We start from the raw sequence: 21,302 nt of genomic DNA on the forward strand, positions 1-21,302 counted from the left end.
GAACAAAGACCATGGACTCCAATTACAATCTATCTATTCGGCACTGGTGGTCCTGGCGCTGTTCGATTGCTATTTTCAGCCGTAAGTATTTCCTAATTAGTTGTTGATGACAAAGAGACGTGAGTGATTTCTGAAGAGGGGGCCTTCGCAAGGCGCCGCACAAAATTAAGTATGTACGTAGCTGGGCCACTTAAATCAATTGTCGAATTGGGTTAAGTTAATTTTCTGTTGTGGCACGACAAAGTGATTTCTTTGAAATATTTCAACTTTGAATTGATATCGTGGTATTATTATAACAATCTTATTAACATTGGGTAATTAATGTGATTAAGATACTGCCCTAAATTTGGTACAGAATAACGTCGTTTTGAAAGCTTTAAACGTACTAGTTAATTTTATTTCTTTCTTTCAAAATGAGAAACATCGCAGCCAAGAATGTAGGCATCTACGAGGCAGTCTTTTAGCAAGAAAGACACATATTCACTCCAATCAATTGACAGACTTCAGGGATTTTTCGAAAGGTCCCGGATCGTCAAATTCGCAGTTCCTGTCTCTGCTTGTTTTCCTTTATTCCGTCCAATTGAGGCGTTGCCGTAGACAAACTTTTAAGTTTTTAATTAATTTGTTTTTGCTGCGGTCCCGGACGCCACAACGCTGCTTTTTTAAACTCAACCTCCGTCTGCTCATTTTTCCTTCGGTCGCCGGTGGAAAAAAAAGGTTAAGTGGTTTCATTTGGCAAACATTTACCCAGACCCAGACCCGAAACGAGAAGTTCCCCAGCCGCTCATCAATGCCCAAGTGTGTAAGACTTTTAATAGGCTTTTGTGTGGAAAATAAATTGATGCGGTGCACCTGTAACGCTCTCCAACAATGGGGCTCCGCCTGAGCCAGACGAATGTCTGTCCGTGTGATGCGGCCGACCGCATCCCAGCCAGAAAGTTTGGAAGGGAAGGCAGTAGGGATTCAGTTAATTTTGAGTAAATTGTTAGAGAATTGTTTGCTGCTGCTGCTGCTTCTGGGCAAGTCCCTTATGTGGGTGACTTGTGGCCTTGCCTCGAAATTATGGCATTTAATTACCAAGTGTTTCGAGATACTCCCGGGTCGGGAAGGTGATGTAAAGATGATTGAAATTCTCGAATTTAAGTTGTTGTCGGGCAAGCTCTGTAACTTTATTCGAACGAATTTGTACACTATCCATAGCTGGTGAAGTACCTTAAAATATACGCCATTGCCGCCGGGTTCTCCTGCTGTACCAGATGTCCCGCCCGAAAGACCCAGAACATACTGAGTCGTCCGCCGTGCTTTTCGTAACCCTCCAGCATCCCGTCGATCCGAATGGCGGTACGGGGTGCCTTGGCATACTCCGAACTGCGGCTCCACTTCAGTCGGCGGATCCAGTTAACGGTGCCGGGCGTTGCGCACAGTAGGTCCAGAATGCCAGAATAAATGCCCACCTGTATCGGCGTCTCTTCCAGCAATTTGGTAACTGAATTGGAAACGTTTACGATATAAAATATTCTTAGACTTGGCAACAAAAAGCATAACAAATCACAATTACCTATTTGATTCGCTGGCTTAAAAATATCCTGACTGAGTCGTTCGAAGACTGTAGAGTTTTGTTCCATCCACACGGGCATATTGTCGAGCCCCAGTGCCTTAGTCACATTGGACCGCATGAAGTGGCTCATTTGCGGATCTTCGCCGTACCGGTAGACCTCGTCCACGTGAACCCGCCGCTGGGTGTTGTAGAGGAAGACTCCGCCCGCACTGGTGGAGATCTCACCCTGAACTTCGGTCGCCTTCATCAAGGCGCGTATCCACTTTCCGCCATAGACAAGTGCGGCTAGCTCGCCGGCCAGTCGCGATATCCGACGATAGCCATCGTCATCCACAATGCCCGATTGGAGCAGAAAGGGGGCATAGGACAGAATGCTGTCCAGTGGTGAGGTCCATGGATTGCCCACTACCACGGATTTCAGTTCGCACTCTACTCCGCCCACTTTCTTCGCCAAATGCAATTCCAGCGCGAATTCGGGAGCCATTTTTCCGCCATAGCTCTCGGAGAATATATGCAGGGGCACCTTTCGGAAATCGGGATACTTCGTGAGAAACTGCTTCATCAATTGGACAAGATCGAGGGCTATCTGCCTGTTGTTTCTCGCATAGAGGCTGTGATGCTCCACGTACGCGAATCCCGTGCCCACCGGACTGTCCACAAAGAGAACATTCACGTGCTTCAACCAACTGCTCTCTCGCGTTTTGCCCTCGATGTCGATGGGTCCTAGCTGCTCAAATATCCCGCTGCCGGTGGATGCCACTCCGGGCCCCCCTTGCAACCAGATTACCAGCGGCCTCTCTGTGAAATGAGACACATTTGCAGTGGTGTATAGAAGCCAGTAAAAGAGGTGAGCGCCCTCCCGAACTTCCACATAGTCCCATTCTTGTACTCCAGGTCCCAGACCAACGCGTCCTGCAATGATATAACTAACCCTTATGGAGTATTTTTCTCAAACATCGAAATATACAAAGCACCACACTTCGTAGATTTTAATAAACTACAATATTGCAACCACAATTACGCCATTTTTTGTTCACTTGGGTAGCTATGCGTTATAGCTGAGAAAACATACACACCTTGCACGCAGATCAGTGTTAAAAAAAAACACAGGGCACACGCCCATATACGATTTTTATTCTCATTGAGGTACATGTACATAATCGCGATGATCACAATGCAATGGAAAGGAAAGTAGAACTAAACTGCCCGCTGCGGCGGGAAATGCGCACTGATCTGACGCTGCTTTTAGCTGTTTGCTTATTTTACTAGGAAATACGTACATTTTTCCAGTAAACACTAAAAATGGAAATGGAATGGATACACGAAATGGAAATCACCCTTTCTTTTATAATATTAAAATTGTTAAAGAAATATATGTTTGGTTCATCTTGTACACTTACTGATATTAGGAATCCTGCCATATTAAATCAACAGAAGAGTATTTAATACCATGGAAAAAGTACTGTCCGACTGTGCTAAGAGTTTATACTTAATAAACCTATTGGAAGTGCCTTGGTGTCTGCTGCCGCGTAACCAAAGTGTAGACCTCTAAAAAAAACGAACTTGTATATACGCTGCTTTAAATAAACATTGACCCCCAGTCGATAGACCCACCCACAATATATATTAGCTCTGCACTTGGTTAAGACGTCAGCAGAAAATACCGAAAGTGGGCATCTGGCATACGACGTCTATATGGTAGAAATGCTTTATTCGATGTGTCTTATGTTACATATTAGATTATTCAGTTTTATAGCTGTCATATTGCGTAACGGATTGAAGGACATACTGCATGGCCACTGGATTATCTGAGGGGGACATGTGGCCCGACCGATTTATCCAGTACATCCCGAAGTTGCCTCCGACCTTTTCGTAACCCTGAAGTATGCCTTTGATAACGATGGTTGTGCGATTGGCCTCCAGATATTCCGACTTGCTATTCCATGCCCAGTCCTTGATCAGAGCCAATGTGGCTGTAGTCGGCACTAAAGTGTCCAACTGGCCAGAATAAATATTTACCTTAACGGAAGTCTCATTCAACAGGCGCGGAACTAAAATAAATATTATAAAGTACGTAGAATATATTCGATATATCCGATTACTCACTCGTATTAATTTCCGATTTAAGGCGATCTCCGTGAAGGCTAGACAACACTTCCATAACCTGTGAGGCATAGACACTGCCATTGATCTGCAGGGCCTCACTCACATTTCTCTCTATAAAGCGGATAAACTCTTCTCCATAGCCGTAGGTTCTATCCTCTGAAGGATCCACGTGGGTCTGTGTATTGTATAGGTAGACCTCGCCAGTCAGTTGCTGCATGAGTTCATACCACCTCAAATACTCATCAGTGGCCTTATCAAACTCGTGTTTCTTGAGAGCACTCAAGATTCGTTCCTCCTGGGCATCGATAACAGCCACCCCATCCTCGTCGATCAAGCCATTGACGAACAAATACTTGGAGTGCTCGCGGCTGATGTGCCGAGTTGATATCCAGGGATTGCCGAGATTCACTGACTTGAGAGTTCCCGGTTGCGCCAACTCACCGGCGCGCATGGCTTCATCCAGTCGAATGGCCAGGGCGGGGGCCATTTTACCACCATAACTCTCCGAGAAAATGTGGAGGGGGACGTCCTTGAACTCTTTGTGCAATTTATAGAAGTGCAACATGAAGCTAATGAGGTCGTCGACGAGCTCCTCATTGTTGGTAACCAGCAGACTGGTGTTATCCGCATAGCTAAACCCTGATCCCACAGGGTTGTCAATGAACAGCACGTTGACATACTGTACCCAGTTCCCCTCTCGCGGCTCGCCATTCGTGTCCACAGGTCCCAGCTCCTGGAAATTTCCCAGGGCTGTGGAGGAGCCACCAGGTCCGCCCTGGAGCCACAGAACCAGCGGTCGATCAGTATAACTGCTCACATTGGCAGTGGTATAGTATAGCCAGTAGAACATGTGCGCCCCATCGCGGACGTCCACGTAACCCCAGTCCTGTTCGCCAGGACCAAATCCTTTGCGGGCCTCGGATATTCCGAACAGGAGACACACAATCGACAAGGCACCACACCACATTCTCAATTGTATGATAGAAAATCACTGGGCTCTTCGCGATCGAAATCGCGGCTATTTATCGGAGTGGAGAGCATTTTGGACCGGATGGAACGTGACCATGAAAATTGTTAAGGTTCTCTTTATAACAGATAAACGTTTGTTTATATGGATTTCTGTTCACACTCGGACTCAAGCACTCTAAAATAAGAAAGTATTTTGGTAGTTCGACAATAATGATTATCAGAACTATAATTATTACTTAAATTGGAACATAATCCGAAAAAGATACTAAATAAATATAATAACTGGCCGACTATCACTCACTTTTAATTTATTTTTTTTTAATTTTATTTTATTGAAAGTACACTTTCTATTTCGCTTTGTCACTATGTAAATTATATAATTACGCGTTCGCATTTTCCCCAGCTGAGTAACAGGTATCTGATAGTCGAGGAACTCGACTTCAACGATCCTTTTGTTTATTTATTAATTTGACTAGCATCACCTCATTTGTTTACCATACCGAGGCACGAGCATCATTTTTTTAAGTGCATATAAACACGTCTTCCTTTTATTTCCTGAACTATTTACTCTTCTAAACAATTAATTATCTTTTCATAGTTTTCTTTTGCTATATTTTATTGCAATTAGGTGAAATTGATTTTGTATTTCTTTTTTGACAAGCTTAAAATTACATTTGCTGTACAATAAGGGGTATAGTTTTTAAATACTATGAAAATAACCAACGGCTAGAACTAAACTCTTATAAAAAAACGTTTCAATGTAGTTGTTAAACTTTAATTACAATCCTAATGTTAATTTAGGCGAGGAAATGAGTCGGAACTTTTAATCTAATTTAAAATATTTTAACATATTTTAGGGCCTTTTGTTGAATTTTTAATAGTGTAACATATTTTTGGGATCTACATATATCCGATATCCATTGTAGCATAAGTTAAAAACTTTTCTTCGAAACGTACAAATAAATAGATTAATATTTTTGGGAAGCTTTAATAAAAGAAAACATCAGTCTAATCTTTAAAAAATGCTGTCAATTATATACTTGGTCTACTATAATTAATTGTTGGCTAAAACAACATATAAGTTATTTCCAAAACTCTCTTCAACATTTTCAATTATTTGTCCAAGAAAGTTGTCTGCTTTTCATGTCCAACGCCAATGTTTTTATGTCGTAATTGTCAAAGTTAAAATTGCTTAATTTCAATTTCAACGCGTCTGAAACAATGGAAAATCCTGTGTCAAAAAAATGAAAGAATGGAACCGACTGTCTGAACGCCGGACAAGAGGAGTGGAAAATGAATCCGATTTCTGTTTTCTGTGGCTGCACCCGGGAAAAGTAATTAACAAATGTTTGTTTGTTCCACGCAAGTCAAAAGCAGGACGACAAAAAAGCTTACGATGCAAGCAGCTCCTTCGTCCTCGGCTCGTTGCGACTGCTTTTGACAACGGCAAGTGGTTGGGCCCGTCAGGACCACCCACCCACCAATCAGGCTGAAACGAAAAGCACCCAACCAAACGACCCACTGCCAATTCCGTCCCGGTTGCAGTGCAGTTTTAATGAGTGCGCCACCTGGCGGCGGCTGCTGTCATCAGGGGCCAGTTGACGCTGGGATGCGACCGCAAACGGAAATCAATTTGCCACGGGAGCAAAACCGAAATTGCCAGTTCAATGCGTTTTCGATTGTCCATTAAGCAGCTCCAGCAGCTTGCTTTTTGGCCGCTGCCAAAAGTCATTTTCAAGCAATTGGCCCGACTGGCAGAGCAATTCTGCAGATACGTTTACGAGCGCCTAAAACGAGCTGGTTTTTATACTCTTACAGAGGGTATAATGGCTCGAATATATCCTCTATACAGAACCTCTACAGAAATTAATTGAAAATAATAGAAAAGAAATCATAGTTCGCGTCATCATCATAAGAAATTTTTGATATCAACTGTTGAATTTGTAAATACACTATATAAAATGTACGCCATCCCTATGGCCGAAAAATGTTTTTGCAATTGTAGACTATTCGGTGCGCCTCGTCACTACTTGAACTAACGTCACTAACTAACATTGTAACATTGATGGCTTACCAGTTTACCAGTTTACCTACGTAGATTTTTATATCTTATTATGTAACTTACCAAATTTATAAATCTCAATTCGAAACATATTCTAGGATCTTATGAGACTTGACGTTTAGCACACTATACGCTCCTGGCCCAGTTTTTGCCCCTATGGCGATAGCTTAAAAGGGAGTTGTGACGCAGATATGCATTCGAGTGCGAAATTGCAAGCGGGGGCAACAATCTGTGGGATGAACACCTTACCCACTGTGCAGCGCACTGTGCAACGTGGATGTTGCCAAAATCAGCAGCACCCATTGTACGCTGTTTTTCATGTCATTCCGCCAATTGCGACTCCAAATTTCCATTCCTGTTGCTAACTGGGCGTTGTTTTTGTCACGTAAAATACAAGTTTTCCATTTGCGGTTCAGCTTGAGAACTTGGTCCTTTGTTCTTTGTTTTCCCCGTTTCAGCTGTTTTTTCCACATAAACGGTAATATTTTACATTGTACAAGAAAGGGTCAACCGAATCATAAATACAATAAAAAGGATAATGGTCGAGTGGCTAAGCCATGCAAATATTGGGCATGGAGTCTCCCGCAATAAGTTATTGTAATTTGGGGGTGTACAGTAAAAGGATCTGATTGAATTTTTTAAATGAAAGTAATTACTTACCATTGCGAGCCTTTAAAGTGAATAGAACAGCAACTAAGTGATCAAATAAAACCATCTTTATTTGGCTTTCATCAATACGCACACTTTCAACTTAAGATCACACTAAAGTTAAAGCTACGGCTAATCATTTTAGTTGTACAGACACAGACGAACAGAACAATGAATCTGCCTAGAAACCACAATCTTAACAATAAATCGTCGAAAACCCAACGAAAGCAAACATTTAGAATCCTGCTTAGAGAGTAGATATATATATATATATATATGGTATATATATGTATGTAGTATATATATATTCCTGTTGAGTATGCGAGGAAGTGCTCGATGCCTATTTACACTTTACTTAGGAATAGAGGAGTACGGGTCTTTGGAAATGCATTTGTCTTTACAGTTACGTACTTAACATAGATGTAGGTGTATGTGAGTAGGTATATTCGGTATGCTGAGGACCCTTCACTCTTGATTTGCTAATCGATTCGCTAAATGTGGGTTCCGTTATTGCCGAGCCTGAGCAGGGTTTCTCATCCGTCTCAAGTCCCGCCTAAAGTCCATCTCTCCTGCCATTGGCCATCCTATCACCGCACCGCCCTGCCGAAAAGTCGAGCCTCCAACAGGTTCCACAGCCAGTTCTCCCAGGCGCCCAAAACCCAGAAACTTGGCCACAACAGCAAAAACAGAATCGGATGCCAGGCAAATGGTCCGCAAGCCGCATCTGAAATAAAACAGAACAAAACAGATTGTTTTAGGCGGGGCTAGAGATTGAAATCCGCTTCGGAAAGGGCACTCGCCGGTGAAATTAATCTTTGAATTAATTGCTTCCAACTTAGCGCAGAGCATTAATAAATCGCTGCCGGTCAGAGGGCCAAACACACAAGGATAATAAGGTGCTCGGTCCTTTTTCGCTAACTTTGATTTAATGCCCCACAGTTTATCACTGTAATGGCGGGCGTATAAATGTTTCCCCTGTGCATATATGTACGGCTTGTAAAAACAATCAGGACAAGATCTTCAGGCCCGCTTGGGCCAGTTGGTTCCCTCATCTTCCTTACTGTGGGCTAATTTTTAGGCAGAACAAGCTCACCTAATAACGACCGAATGTATCTTATCATTCGATTGTCTTTGTTAATTATTAATATGTTCGAAACAGTGAAAAGTTACTTCCGGATTTTTCCATGGGTTAATTTATAATAGCACTTACTTGAATGGATCAAGAATAGTTCGTTGTGCTCATCTCCATCCCCTGGCTGATCAAATGGATACATATTCATATCAGGTGATCTTCCAGAGGCCAGAATCCTGGGACGATCTTCCTCGATTAGTTTTTCGCTTTCCTGTGCGTAAATTTCGTGTATCCTTGCCGAACATTTCAACTGCAAAATTAATTGAACATTTTTGTTGGCTCCAGCAATGGTAAGATATGTCGACTTACCTTCAAGCGACTCTTGATGTAGTGATGTACTGTCACCACAAACTTGATCTCCAAAACCGCCGACTCCAGGTGCTCGGCCACGTGCCGCTGAATGTCGTAGATGCGAAGGTAATTGGGTGGCACCTGTATGTCATTGATCCACCAGGTGAGATTCGCTGCCGGCTTGGAGTAATCCGATGAGCAGTTCCCATTTATAACGTCCCCCAGACGGTATCTTGAATGGATGCCAGTAATTATGGGTCGTTGGGTGGGCAATTCTGCGGCAGAACGCGTTTGGGGTTAGTGGGAGGGTAAGAGAAACCACCTGCTTACTTACCAACCACCTCCATGTCGGCGGCCACGATGGAAGTATCGAAGGTGGGTGCATCTGCGGACACTTCGCAGGCAAATTTGCCCGATATTGAGGTGGGAACATTTCGCAAGAGAACGTGGCTGGCATTGGATTGGGCAGTCTGCAGAGTACAGAGAATTTGAAAAGTACTAGATGAAGTTAAATCTTTTAATGTATACATTGAATGAATCATCAAGCCGGAACTAATAATTTGTCAACACCCATTGCCCTCCATACATATAGTAATAAATTGAATATAAATAATACATTTAACCAATATTTTTTGTAATAAATTAATTGTGCACAGGTAAATAGAGCTTGTAAGGCAACCACCAACTATTTGCTTTCAGCTTTTACGTACATAAGTGATTACATAAGATAGGCGTAACCTTCTTTGCTGTGCATCGACAATATTTAAATATACGCTTTTTATTTCATGCGGTTTTTGTGCATTCTCCCGTTTTAATATCGAAATGTCAGCTAAAGTCAACAATGAGAGCGCAGCAAATGGGAAGTCAAAATTGTTAATTAAAACTTTTTAACATGCATAAAACCAACATGGATGCACACATGAACATCGAAAACAGGTCGATTGTTTGCAATGCCCCCTGCTGCAACTGCTGCTGTCGTTAATACCATCAGCAACCTCGCAGCAGCAGCAGCAGCATCAACAACAACATTGCAACTGCAACAGCAGCAGCAACAAAGAAGCCCATCAGCAGCACTTTGCCTTCAGTTATTTAAAGCAATTTACATTGGCAACTTTTTGCCTTCGTTGCTTTGCCCCTCCGTGTCTGTCTTTCAGTTTCAATAAAGCCCGTCATCATCATATCACAGCACTAAGCGAGTGTTGCCAACTTGGCTATTAATAGCCATTTAAGCATTTTAATCAGGGTACGGCAACCAAAAAAAGTGGTAAAACGAAATGTTTAAAATACGCTTTTGTAAATTCCTGTTTTGAACAATCTGTCTCAGTAAAAGCTTTCGCATGTTATATTTTCAACATTTATAACAAATTTTAAATGCAGTCTTTTTACTTGGTTTTAATATTATTTTTATATAATTTAAAATTATACACAATTTTAAATTTATATATTTTATTTTAGTTTTTCATGTTAGTTAACATTAAAATTGTAGCCTTTTAAAAGCCACTTAGTTGACATCTCTGCACTCACCTCGACATCGATTTCGTTCGTTTTGGTGAATATCTTCCAGGCCGGATTTTCCTTGGGCGTATAGCGGTAGAACTCCCGTCTGCCCCGATACCATTTCACCGTGTAGAGCGTGTCGTTCTCGATGTCATAATTGCAGATTAAGAGCGCATTATCGCCGCGCTTAACGGCGGACGGTATGCGAACGTTGACGTTCCGCAGCCCCACAGTGAGACCTGGAAAAAGAGGACGGGAGCGTTGTAATGAGTTGTTGCCATGGACTCGGAGTGTGCTGAACAGTAGCAGCCGGGAGAGGCTTAAATATGACAAGTTATTGTGGCTTAATTATGATCCCCCAGTGGATTACACGGGATTCCACGCGTACGGCAGCAACTTAAACTGCTCCTCACCAAGGGGTAAATCATGGGGGATAAGCCCAAAAATACACAAACTTTAAACATTTATATAAAACACACTCTTATTACACCTTCACAGCTGGTAATTTATTATGATATCTTTAAGTGTAAGAAAAACATTAACAGTAGAATAAAATACTTGGCACCTTAAATAAGAATCATAAAAACCATGAAGGTTATTTGAGATTTACATAATTAAAAAAAATATTAAAAAGTTCTATAAATAATTGTTCCTTATTGGTATATTAAACTTACATTTATTTTTTAATTATTTTTATTTTGATATTATTTTACTGCTATTATATTTATTTTTTCGCTGTGTATCGCACCTCTGCTGCGTGGAATAAAAAGTGGGTCACCGACCATGAAACCCCCAAAAAAGGCCAAAAACAAACAAACTCTCCGTTATACGAATAGCCCGCGTGTGTGAAAGAGACAACCGGAAGAGTCGCCCTCAAAAAGTTGATTATAAAATACAATTGTGCGATCAGCAGTTGGAACGCCTGCCTCAAGCTGTTCGCCTGTTCGAAATTATAAAAAGCTTCCTAGAAAATTTAAAACCGAAAGTGAATGCTTCAGAAGGGGCTGACCCTCCCCGAGAGAGCCGTAAATCATAAAGGGGCTCGGTTTTTTTCTTTTACAACCATCGATGACGAGCAAGTGAAGTCTGCCATGTAGGAAATCGAGTTGGGGCAGGCGACCAGGTGCCCAGAATCTTCAGGTGGAGCCCACTGTCAAAGGTTGCTGGGCAGCTCGCAGAGTTCATTGACCTCCGGGAAAGAAGCAAAGATTTTGTGGCTGCGAGCATATTATAACAGATGGGAGCTCCGAGTAAGTGGTAGTTAATGGGTGCGTATCTGATGTTTGGGTATCTCAAGTGGAAAGTATCTCTGTGGTGATGGCAGTACTTAAATCCATTTTGTATCTGAATGCTACACTTGATATACTAGCATAGGTTGGATAGGAATCTGTTTAATTATTAGTTTTTGCAAATAAATAATATAAATTTTTGCATACTAATTGTTTATACTTTACATTTATAACTTGCTTTTAATTATAAATATATATATTTTTTTAAAGTTTTTTTTTTGGTTATACTGAAACTTTGCTCAACATATCCAATCATCTAGGAGGCAAGTGGTCAGTAACCAGGACTTGTTTGTTCCTAAGCTATTTATAAATTGTTAATAGTAAATGGAAAAAAAAGAAACAGTAACCGGTTTCTAGGGGCCCAACGAGGGGGTCTGTTTAAACAATTGCTTGTCCCCAGTTGGCAACTGAGCTCGTCGTCGACTGCTCGCGGTTCGTTTCTGGTTAACCTTGAATACTAATTGTTGTTTCACGTTGATTTTAATGGCACTGGCTGCGTACGGAGCGCGTTGTCGTTTCGTTTTGTTGTTTTCATATCAGCATAAAAATTTCATGCTGCCCCGTCTGCTTGGCAGCTGCTTTTTTCCAACGCTGAACGCCGGATCGAAATAGTACGAAAAAACTAATCTCATCCATATTGCCGGCTTTTCTAGCCGGCCGCCGTTTGTTGGCCAGCACAAATTTGCGTAAACAGAGCACTATTTGTTTTGCCGAATGGCGAGAAGGGTACCTTTTGGGACGGGGTAATGAGAGCAAACGACCATAGGAAGACTATTTAGAAACCGTTGCTGTTCTATTTTGGCCAGGCCAACAGAAGACGGCCAACAACGCTGCTGCCAACTTGGCGGCACACGTATTTAACTTAAGGAAACCTTGGGCTCGTCGTCTCGATCGAACTGGAAAACCTTGGAAAACCTGAAGCGGGCATCGGCTTGGAAAAAACCAAAAAAAAAAAAAACAATAACAACTGCAAATGGATCGGAAAGGAGCCCATAAAACCTCAAAGGGCCTCAGAATGGATAAGATAGAGTAGAAGGTTATCATAATAAATAATAATAAATAATGTTGAGCTTGTTGTGCTGACACGTAGAAATAATTATGAACTATGAATAGAGTATAGCAGTTTTTCTAATCTAGCTCCCATTCATAGAGGTGCCACTATCTCCTGGACAGCAGCTTTAAGTGAACAGAAAATGAACCCAAGGATGAAAACCAAGTTCTCAGCTTCTCGAAAAGAACATTGCCTACTTAGCCGCTATATGGTGGAAACTTTTTAATCAGATGCTGCCTCACTCACAATTGTAGCTGCTTCGCAAAATTTGTGTAAGCTACTATGTATCCTCAGTTGTCCAGCTCATTATAATCCTTGCGCATGTATTTATTGTATCGTTATTTACTTGCAAAAAATGTCCGTCTTGCAGATTATTTTTCCTCTTATCAAAAGCAATATTCCCAATCTTAAAGTCCATGTTGCTTGCATCTGATTTCACGAAATCCCTCGTCGCTGCTCCAGACCGATTTGCCACTTGAGTGCTGCATTAAAACCAGCATTACGAGCGACCTGCTCCGGACGTCGCTTACACGTCGCCCCTCCCACTGCACAATCATTGTTTAAGTTTTGACGCAAATAAAAACAACAAAACACAGAGAAACCAAAAAGCCAGCGCGGCTGGAAAACGAGGCCACCAGAAGCGAACGGCCAACTGGAACTGAAGTGCGAGCCACTTGGCATTATGTTGGCCTGTTACTCGCTGCCCCTATATTATCGATCATGATTTGAAAGCGAAAGTGAAGGCGGTGGTGGCGCAGAGCCCAACAAACTCATCCGCAGCCGCACAGTGTCATTCATATGTGTAAATATAATTTAATAAATTTGTACGGATGTCTGAAATGGTAAAAAACAACAAAACAAGCTTTACAGATACGGATATGTGATGTGTAGATATATCAAAGAATAAAGTTCTCCGAGATATTATATTTCCACGAGATTTAGTTATATAAAGCTCTCTCATCGATTGCGCATTTTATTTCATTGATTGCGTCCACTGTGCGTGGCAGATACAGATACATTCGCAGATACGAACGCAGTGGGGATTCAGATACGTTTCGTTGACTAGCGCTGTCTGTTCGCCTGGTCGTCGAGCAAAGCCGGCTATCGATTTCTACATAAAAAACGAAAGTGAATTTCATCCGGACGGCTGCGCGTTGGATGCTCTTCGCTGACCCACTTTTTTGGGCGCGTTCGCTGACCTCGGTTGGCCCAAGGTTCAACGCTCCAAGTTGAGTGGCCGCCAACGGTGTCACGTTCAGGGCCCGTCCCTGACCCACCGAGGGCCCCACCAGCCCCAGCAGCACCATCAAAAACCACTGGCACCCACCGATCGACGATTGAAAGAAAAATCAGACGCCTGTTGCGCCTACCAGGCGATCAGAGAACTCAGCGCGTGACGCTGCAGAAGTGGTGCTTTCTTTTTCGACGGGTCAACGAACCCGGGCTCCAAATTTTGGAGATCGTTGACCGCCCCGGTGGTGGGTGAGTAAGAGAGAGACGGCAGTTGGTGGTGCGACAGAAACAGCGAGCGAACGACGAACGGAGCAAGTGTGAGTGAGAGGGTGAGTGGAATGAGAGCGGGAGGCAAGTTGCTCGTGTTCAGCGGCAGAGAGACCGCTGACACACTTACACTTTTGATTGCCTCTGCAATCAGTTTCACAGTACGCACTCGATAAGGAAGAAAATATATTCCCACTTTCTCAGCAAATTAAATTTACAATTATTTTACTTATTACATTTAGTTAAATTCACTAAAAAACAGTTTTATAAATAACGCTTCTTATAAAAACAAGTATTATATTTCCCCTAAATATAACATAATTTCATTGTAGAATTAAAAATGTTTAGTTTTTTCAAACCAAATTTTTTGTATTTTTGATCCAATGACTAAGTGCACATTATATCGAAGTTTTCCTGTAGCTTATGGCATGGTAGTGAACTTAGTACCATATTTGTCGAGCAACAAATTGTTACTCCGAGCCGTAAAATGCATGACTTCATCTCAGCTGCTAAACATCATTAACTTGTAGCTTGTCGTTTTCCACAGAAAACGATCGAAAAGCAAGAGCGGCGCTGGAAATGTTTATAAACTTTAATGATCGCACACCCCTCGAGCGAAAAAACATTATTTTTTTGTTAAATACGAAATTATAAACTTTTCATACCAAGCGACCAGAAACCATTTGAAAGCCGTTTGTCGATTGCATCTCGCACGCTCCACTCGAGTGGATAAGTGCCAAGGTTGAATTTGACTTGTGTAACCGAGCTATGGTGCAGAGGGGTCGCAGCGGAGGGGCCGAGACCCCGCTCATAAGGTATGACACACTCAGTTGGAAAGAGATCGAGAATGATGTCGTCACTACCCCTAGAATTCCCAAGTTCCCACATCAACCATTGTGCAATAGCTTCAGATACATTTTGTATCCGGGGAGCCTAGGAAATCACTTTCCGTTTGTATCGCCGCTCTTCCACGCTGACCATTTATCCAAAATCCCAGGCGTTCAGTGATCTGGTGGAAGTACTTACGTTATGGATAAATTTGATTTTTACTGTGCACTTGGAGAAAACAATTAGTTAAGAATTCAAACAAAATTAAGCTTTAAAGCGACGAATGCAATTTGTTCTTCTCCTAAAAGGCACAACTGAAAACTGTATAATGTAACTTATTCCTAATCATAATCCAATAATAATAGTAAGCTCGATAAAAGCATGCATGCGTAGTGCATGTATAAGACTTAAACTAACTAAATTACAAAAATATTTTATTTAAATAAACTGAAATCCTGTTTTCTTTTTGATAACTCATTCACAGTACAGTCGACAGATATCTTCTAAAAATTTCACAAATTTCTTAAATAAGTGCAAGTATATGTATGGGCAATATTTGTTATGTCTACATTGTGAATAAGTCAAGGTTAAGTTATAAGTCAGATTACAACTTAAAATCAAAAATAGTTTCTTTCAGTGCTTATGTGTTTAGGCAAATTAGTCTAAAGCTTTGTGAGAGTGCCAATAAGCAAATTACCCCAGTGCCAGACCCCCACCATAGGTATAAAAAGCAGAGAACTGCAGCCCGCCACTGGCACTCTACGTCCACCCGATAAACACTCGGTCTCTAGGCACCCCGTCTTTTTTGACACCCTACTTACGGCAACAAAAAATATTCGGGTGTTTTACCAACGTTGTGTTTTTGTTACGAGTAAAAAAACCACCCGAGGCCTGCTGCGCAAGAGCCGTATGGGTGAGTGGACGCACAGTCAACGATCGGCCGCAGGTCATTTTTTGTACGCCTCAAATTTGTATGGGTGGAAGCGCGACGGGTATAAGAAATGAAGGGTAAAAGGGAATACCCAAGAAAAATTTCGTGCTCATGTCGGGTGCCACCCGTTTCGAATCATTGCCTTACTTTTTTCACAAGTCGCTAGCTGAATACTCTAATGACAAATATTCTTGCATAAATTCATTTTTGAAATGAATTTTGTGACATTATGTACATAGATTCGGCTATTAGCATTATTACTATTACTATTATTTTTACTATAATTTATAGTTTATATAATATATAATAATATATAATATAATATATATATATTTATAATAATTAAAATACATATATATATATTTATAATATATAATATAATAAAATATTATATAATATATATAATTATAATAAAATATAATAATAAGATGAAGGGCATATTTTACAAAGTATTCGACAAAGTCTAGAGTCACGCCGAAAGAATAGTGTATAAACGTATGGAGTGTAAAACGTATGGAGTTACGCATCTTGTCTGTGACTCGACTATCTACAAGAGTAGATAGACTGATAGAGACTATTACCCGAGTATTTTTCGAAACACCCGAGTATTTTTGGAAACACCCATGTGTTTAACGGGAAACCCACAAGTGCTTTTGTCACTCATCCCTTTTTAGGCATTTGTCTTTTTCTGACTGTTTGTCTTCTCTACCCTCCGTTATGGGTGCCGAGTATGATCGGCACCCGCGACGCAGGTCACCGTATTGATTCGGGTGCGGGCACAACGGGGTGTCTTGTCTACATGTGCAGATGTATACTGTGTGTTTGTAAGTACCCGCGATGTGCGTGGCGGGTAGCACCCGCACACAAAATTGTTGGGTGTGAGTCGAGTGGTAAAAAATGCCACCCTTGCAGTTCTCTGATAAAAAGCAAACAGACGAATACATATATATAAATACATATATTTCAATACCCGTGCGCACACAATCATTATCTGAACACAAACCCATATACATATGTATGTGAACGAGCGTATGTAGTTGGTGAGCGTGTGTGGGTTCAGTCATAATGCCACTTATCAGTGGGTAGACGTCGCCATGCTTTTAAAAGCTGCTCGCCTATTCGAATTAGTACAAAATAATACCGTATTTCCTAGAAGCTTACGGATTCACCGTTACGCCGTAGTCCCCCACCCCCAGCGGATGTGAGAGGGACGGCGTAAGGCGAGGAGAGCAACAACAAAAGGGCAATTTAGTACGCTTTTCGTACACACGTGCGTTTGTACATATAACGCATACGCTCCGTTGCCTCGATCATAAACAAGTAAGTACCGGTCGGCCATGGGTGTAAATGTTTTTATTTTGTTTATATCAAAATTTAACAACAATTCGGATGGAAAAGTTTAAAACATTTTAAATAGTTTGCTAATAGAACAGGCGACCAGCACATTGAAATAGCATTCGGTTGCACCGAAAAAGCAAAATAGGCACCCGGTCAACGAATTGAATTTCACGTTCTCGTTCTCGTCGCTGTTTCGGTTTTTTTCAGTAAAAGTTACGCGTCATCAGTTCCGAGAACTCAGCCAAAGCTGGAGGTGATAAGCATGTGATTGTGGATCGATCGTCACCAGCCGCTTATGTTTTTGTTTCGGTTCCCACTAAGAGAGCGCTTATTAGTTGTTTGAGTTTTAATTAAAGTAGAGGCAAAATTCTGCAATTTTAATATTCATGGCTTATTTATTACATGAATTGTGTGCTGGGAGAAAATATCTTCTGTGTATAACTTACTTGAGATTGTTCTTTAGACATATAAAGATATTATATAACAACTATAGTTTGTATAAAAAATTAGTTTAGTTCCTAAGCATTATATTTCCAACAATATGGAAAAATATTTTATAGAGTTAAGTTTCTTAAAACAAATTCATTTTTGATCCAGGGCACAAATGGAGAAATATTCAGAAATCGAGCGGGTCTAGTATCTGGTTCCCAGTCCTTGCCCGATAGTGCGAGTCCGGCCAGGACGTATCGCCCAACAAAGCAGAAAAGTCCTCCTCCAACATTGTGGGGACTGAACTCGTTGAACAAATCAGCTCCGCAAAGAACATTCGTATCTGAATACGATCCTGGTGGTAGTTCAGCGAGACAGTCCTCGTGGGTCATGACGGCGTAGTTTCTGAACCACAGGATATCCGATTGGTTGGAGGAGGCTGAACTGGAGGAGGGTTGTCCCCACCCAATGGTCCGGCAGGCGTCTTCGATGAAAACAGACTCCGGAAGAGGCATGCAAATGGAAGCAATATGTGTGCCAAAGAACGGTGCATCCAGGAAGATGAGGGCCAGCTGCTCATGGAACACGATGCTCCTAACGCAACGGCTGTGGTGCGGTTTCCTCTCCACCGTTCTCAGTCGATCCCAATCGCCAGCTTCCACAGAAATTTGACCCTGCGGTGTATTCTCAATCGGATACGAAGCAGTGATCACCACATCGTTTCGAATCAAAGTGGCTGCGGCTACATATATCCCATCGGCATAAATGGCCGCCATCCAGGGATTTTCACCGAATTGTGTTTGGAAAGTTTTGTTGATGGGAAAAACCTCCTGACCAATTAAACGCATGCCGCACGTATTAGACCCACTCAGACTCAAAAATTTGTCCTAAATAAACACATTTGTTTTGGTTTTTTTTTTTAATTATTATTAGTTCTTCTTTTGACGTAAGCAATTTTTAAAAGAGATATGGTATTTTGAAAAAGTTGCAATAACTTGGGTTTTCACGTGCTTACTTTTTTTTCTGGCCCAAATGTGGTTCGCTCTGCTATGTTTTCAGGGGGTCCCAGACCCAGGTCTCCATCTCCATCATCGTCACTTTCATAATCTTCTTCCTGGGGCACAGCAATCGTACAAATGGCAAGAGTCGAAATTAAAATCCATTTAATAAATTCTGGGTAGAATGTGGTTCTCATGATCGGAGGCCGTGAGCTTTGATATTACTTTTTTCCAACTGTGCAAGTCGGATGCTGCCAGCAAACTGAGTTGAATCAGTGTGCAAGATTTTATTAACGCACAATCAGGTTATTATACAGCTTTCGGACGGGTAATTCGTTGCGAGGGACAGCTAAGGAGTTGTCGTCCACAACACGAAATTTAATATCAAATGGACTGGTTTCTCGCTATATAAGATAAAATCCATTTTCTTTGTACACGAAAGAAAAAAAAAAACGTATTCTTGAGAAAATCGTCTTAACGTCCGTTTCCATTGAATCTTAGTTTTAGCTTTTAAGCTGCTTACAAATTTCTCATAAAGCTACTTTCAATTTATTTCGTCCTGTCTTTCTGAACATATATTAACAGAAAGGGTATATAGGCACCGCACGAAGTTCGCTAGCTTTTTTGGTTTTCTGAGATGATAACACTATGAGAACGTGCCCAGATAAGAACCGCTTCAATCAAGTTTAAATTCAATGTCTATTTAATGCGTTTGTAAGTAAAGTGATTGCTTATTTTATTAAATTTACAAATGCAGCCAGTTTTGCTGCTTAAAATAAACCACATTGACCGGAATAAGTTGGCTGACAGCCGCCCCTGGCATCTCGACTCTCCCACGATATTTCTGCAAAAATCACGTGTAAGCCGAACGAGCCTGCAGCTCGAAGTCGACGAAGGTGAGACACCACCGTCAGTTGCCCTCAACCTCAACCTCGTCTTCGTCCTCACCCGCTAGCCTGTCCTCGACATCCGCATTGCTCGAGGGCTACTTTACACGGTGGGTTGGTCCTGCTGCCTGTTGCACTTTTTGCACATAATCACGTCACATAAACGGACGACAGGCCAGGATATGAACAACAAGCTGCCGCTCCCTTTCATCCTGGCGACATGTGACGCTTGGCTTTAGATGGCCGCAAACAAGAAAAAAAAGCAGGGTAAAAATAAAAATGGAAAGTAAGGGGAAACAGGGCCAGGAGTCCTGGGACCTTCCAACTTATTTCCCGACAGCCTGCTCCTTTCTCGCCCGGCTTTTCACTTTATGTTTATGTTGTGTGTTGTGGGCTGTGACGTTGGCCCCTGACACTTTGCTCCTGCCGCTGCTCTTCCTTTAGCTTTTCTGGATCCTGTCGCCTGTCTCGTACTTTTCGCAAGCGGATGCGACCAGGACACCTGGACACGCCGGGTGTTAAAATAACAGGCACCGAACATATTGACTTTTAAAATAAGCATTATGGCGGTAAATTTTTATGAAGCCCCTCCCTGTCACTCCTTTTCGGATCCTTGTGCTCCTACCGCTGTGTGCGCCGGACAGCTGAGTGATTTATATATATTGTTTAATATTATTACAGCTGGCAGGTGGCCATTCGAACCCGCTTTCGCCTGGGCTACGTTCCGGCCGACGGATGTGCAAAATGCGAAAAATTGAGCACATTACAAGCTCGGACTACGACTCCTTATCCGTATCTGTGTCCATGTCCATGTCCAGATCCTTGTCCATGTCCACGTGTGGTCGGCAATAATTGTTAAAGTGTGCGGTTGGTTGGGACAGGATACGGGGCGAATGATGAAGTGATGGCTTTTCGAATTGAAGCCAGAAAGCGTGGAAGTTTTCTTGCCGCTTGTCAAGCTCGAGAGGATTGCGCTCGTAAGCCATGAGAGCAGTTAATGGTAATTGCAATTATCCAGCGAGCTTTATTGGTTAATGAACGAGCACCGTCTTAATGTCCTCGGGCTGGACAGATAATAATGCTCCCGGCAAATTGCCCATCTGGAGCTGAGGGCGTTCATCTAAGACGAATATCGAAAGGCAGTCTTGAAAGTCTTGAAGAGTCCTGATTAGAAGATACTCAATGTCTAAACAGTAAAGAGTGCAAAGATAATTTAAAATATAATTCATATATTTTTTAAGCGTTAATCCTATAAATGAAATGAAAGTTTTGAGGTGAAACTTGCTCCTAAAAAACTTTATTAATTTGTTGCCCGGGACAAGGAGGAAAATCAATTAATAAATAAATGCGGCCACAATTAAATTCCATTTTGCGATACGCCCGCGTCGCTTGGGCGCCCAATTGATTGCATTTTAAATGTGTTTGTTCAGCAGCAGGGGGATATTTTGCATTCGGCCAGAATGTATGCTGCGTTTAATTCAACATTTTTTGCTCTCAGCTTTCCACCAACTGATACTTTTTCAAACGCATAACTGCTGGGTGTTTGCGCGTGTCCTGGCAGATCATTTTGGTAATTATCGTCTGCAAAAAATGTTTCAGTGAAGAGGGCTTAACCATCAGTTCGAGTTGTGCAACCGAAATGACGGTATAATGTTGTAAGAGGATTAATAATGCGTTTCAGCAATTAAGAGTGGTAAATAAAGTGACAAAAAATCATACAGCCTACAAGCAAAGGGATTTAAATTGTTAAATTAGGTGCATTTTATCACTTTTAAAATATATGGAACG

General features: G+C 41.8%; 4 protein-coding genes across 4 annotated transcripts in view; all 4 read right to left on the reverse strand.

The window, feature by feature from the left end:
• Positions 1 to 1,147: 1,147 nt before the first annotated feature.
• Positions 1,148 to 2,801, reverse strand: LOC6732469 (retinoid-inducible serine carboxypeptidase). The gene is made up of 3 exons (XM_016178225.3): positions 2,635 to 2,801; positions 1,559 to 2,470; positions 1,148 to 1,486 (listed from the first exon to the last, which is right to left on the reverse strand). The coding sequence occupies exons 1-3, from the start codon at positions 2,714 to 2,716 to the stop codon at positions 1,191 to 1,193; spliced, it is 1,290 nt and encodes a 429-aa protein (XP_016025105.1). The 5' UTR covers positions 2,717 to 2,801; the 3' UTR covers positions 1,148 to 1,190.
• A 395-nt stretch (positions 2,802 to 3,196) lies between these two features.
• On the reverse strand, positions 3,197 to 4,688 carry LOC27207880 (retinoid-inducible serine carboxypeptidase). The gene is made up of 2 exons (XM_016183520.3): positions 3,665 to 4,688; positions 3,197 to 3,609 (listed from the first exon to the last, which is right to left on the reverse strand). Exons 1-2 carry the CDS (start codon positions 4,629 to 4,631, stop codon positions 3,299 to 3,301), a joined length of 1,278 nt encoding a protein of 425 aa, XP_016025106.1. The 5' UTR covers positions 4,632 to 4,688; the 3' UTR covers positions 3,197 to 3,298.
• A 2,701-nt stretch (positions 4,689 to 7,389) lies between these two features.
• The window catches only part of LOC6732470, a 57,540-nt gene continuing 43,627 nt past the window's right edge, over positions 7,390 to 21,302 (reverse strand). The window contains exons 3-7 of the mRNA XM_016178224.2: positions 10,291 to 10,502; positions 9,101 to 9,236; positions 8,785 to 9,041; positions 8,554 to 8,725; positions 7,390 to 8,067 (exon numbers count right to left, since the gene is read on the reverse strand). Of these exons, the coding sequence (XP_016025107.1) occupies positions 7,931 to 8,067; positions 8,554 to 8,725; positions 8,785 to 9,041; positions 9,101 to 9,236; positions 10,291 to 10,502 (914 nt within the window). The 3' untranslated portion in view covers positions 7,390 to 7,930. The remainder of the gene's footprint in view (positions 8,068 to 8,553; positions 8,726 to 8,784; positions 9,042 to 9,100; positions 9,237 to 10,290; positions 10,503 to 21,302) is intronic.
• Positions 17,726 to 20,679, reverse strand: LOC27207057 (phenoloxidase-activating factor 2). Its single transcript, XM_016182808.3, has 2 exons — positions 18,645 to 20,679; positions 17,726 to 18,516 (listed from the first exon to the last, which is right to left on the reverse strand). The coding sequence occupies exons 1-2, from the start codon at positions 18,822 to 18,824 to the stop codon at positions 17,755 to 17,757; spliced, it is 942 nt and encodes a 313-aa protein (XP_016025108.1). The 5' UTR covers positions 18,825 to 20,679; the 3' UTR covers positions 17,726 to 17,754.

The sequence above is a fragment of the Drosophila simulans genome, chromosome 2L (genome assembly GCF_016746395.2).
Source record: "Drosophila simulans strain w501 chromosome 2L, Prin_Dsim_3.1, whole genome shotgun sequence".
In the NCBI taxonomy this organism is placed as follows: Eukaryota; Metazoa; Arthropoda; class Insecta; order Diptera; family Drosophilidae; genus Drosophila; species Drosophila simulans.

What these genes read in the sequence shown, in the direction of transcription:
- LOC6732469 (XM_016178225.3), bottom strand. Translation starts at nt 2,716, where the DNA reads ATGTACATGTACCTCAATGAGAATAAAAATCGTATATGGGCGTGTGCC. An exon ending in AACACTGATCTGCGTGCAAG is followed by an intron (nt 2,471 to 2,634) that starts GTGTGTATGTTT and finishes ATATCATTGCAG; the next exon opens with GACGCGTTGGTCTGGGACCT. An exon ending in TAAGCCAGCGAATCAAATAG is followed by an intron (nt 1,487 to 1,558) that starts GTAATTGTGATT and finishes TTTCCAATTCAG; the next exon opens with TTACCAAATTGCTGGAAGAG.
- LOC27207880 (XM_016183520.3), bottom strand. Translation starts at nt 4,631, where the DNA reads ATGTGGTGTGGTGCCTTGTCGATTGTGTGTCTCCTGTTCGGAATATCC. An exon ending in TAAATCGGAAATTAATACGA is followed by an intron (nt 3,610 to 3,664) that starts GTGAGTAATCGG and finishes TATTTATTTTAG; the next exon opens with TTCCGCGCCTGTTGAATGAG.
- LOC27207057 (XM_016182808.3), bottom strand. Translation starts at nt 18,824, where the DNA reads ATGAGAACCACATTCTACCCAGAATTTATTAAATGGATTTTAATTTCG. An exon ending in CATTTGGGCCAGAAAAAAAA is followed by an intron (nt 18,517 to 18,644) that starts GTAAGCACGTGA and finishes GTGTTTATTTAG; the next exon opens with GACAAATTTTTGAGTCTGAG.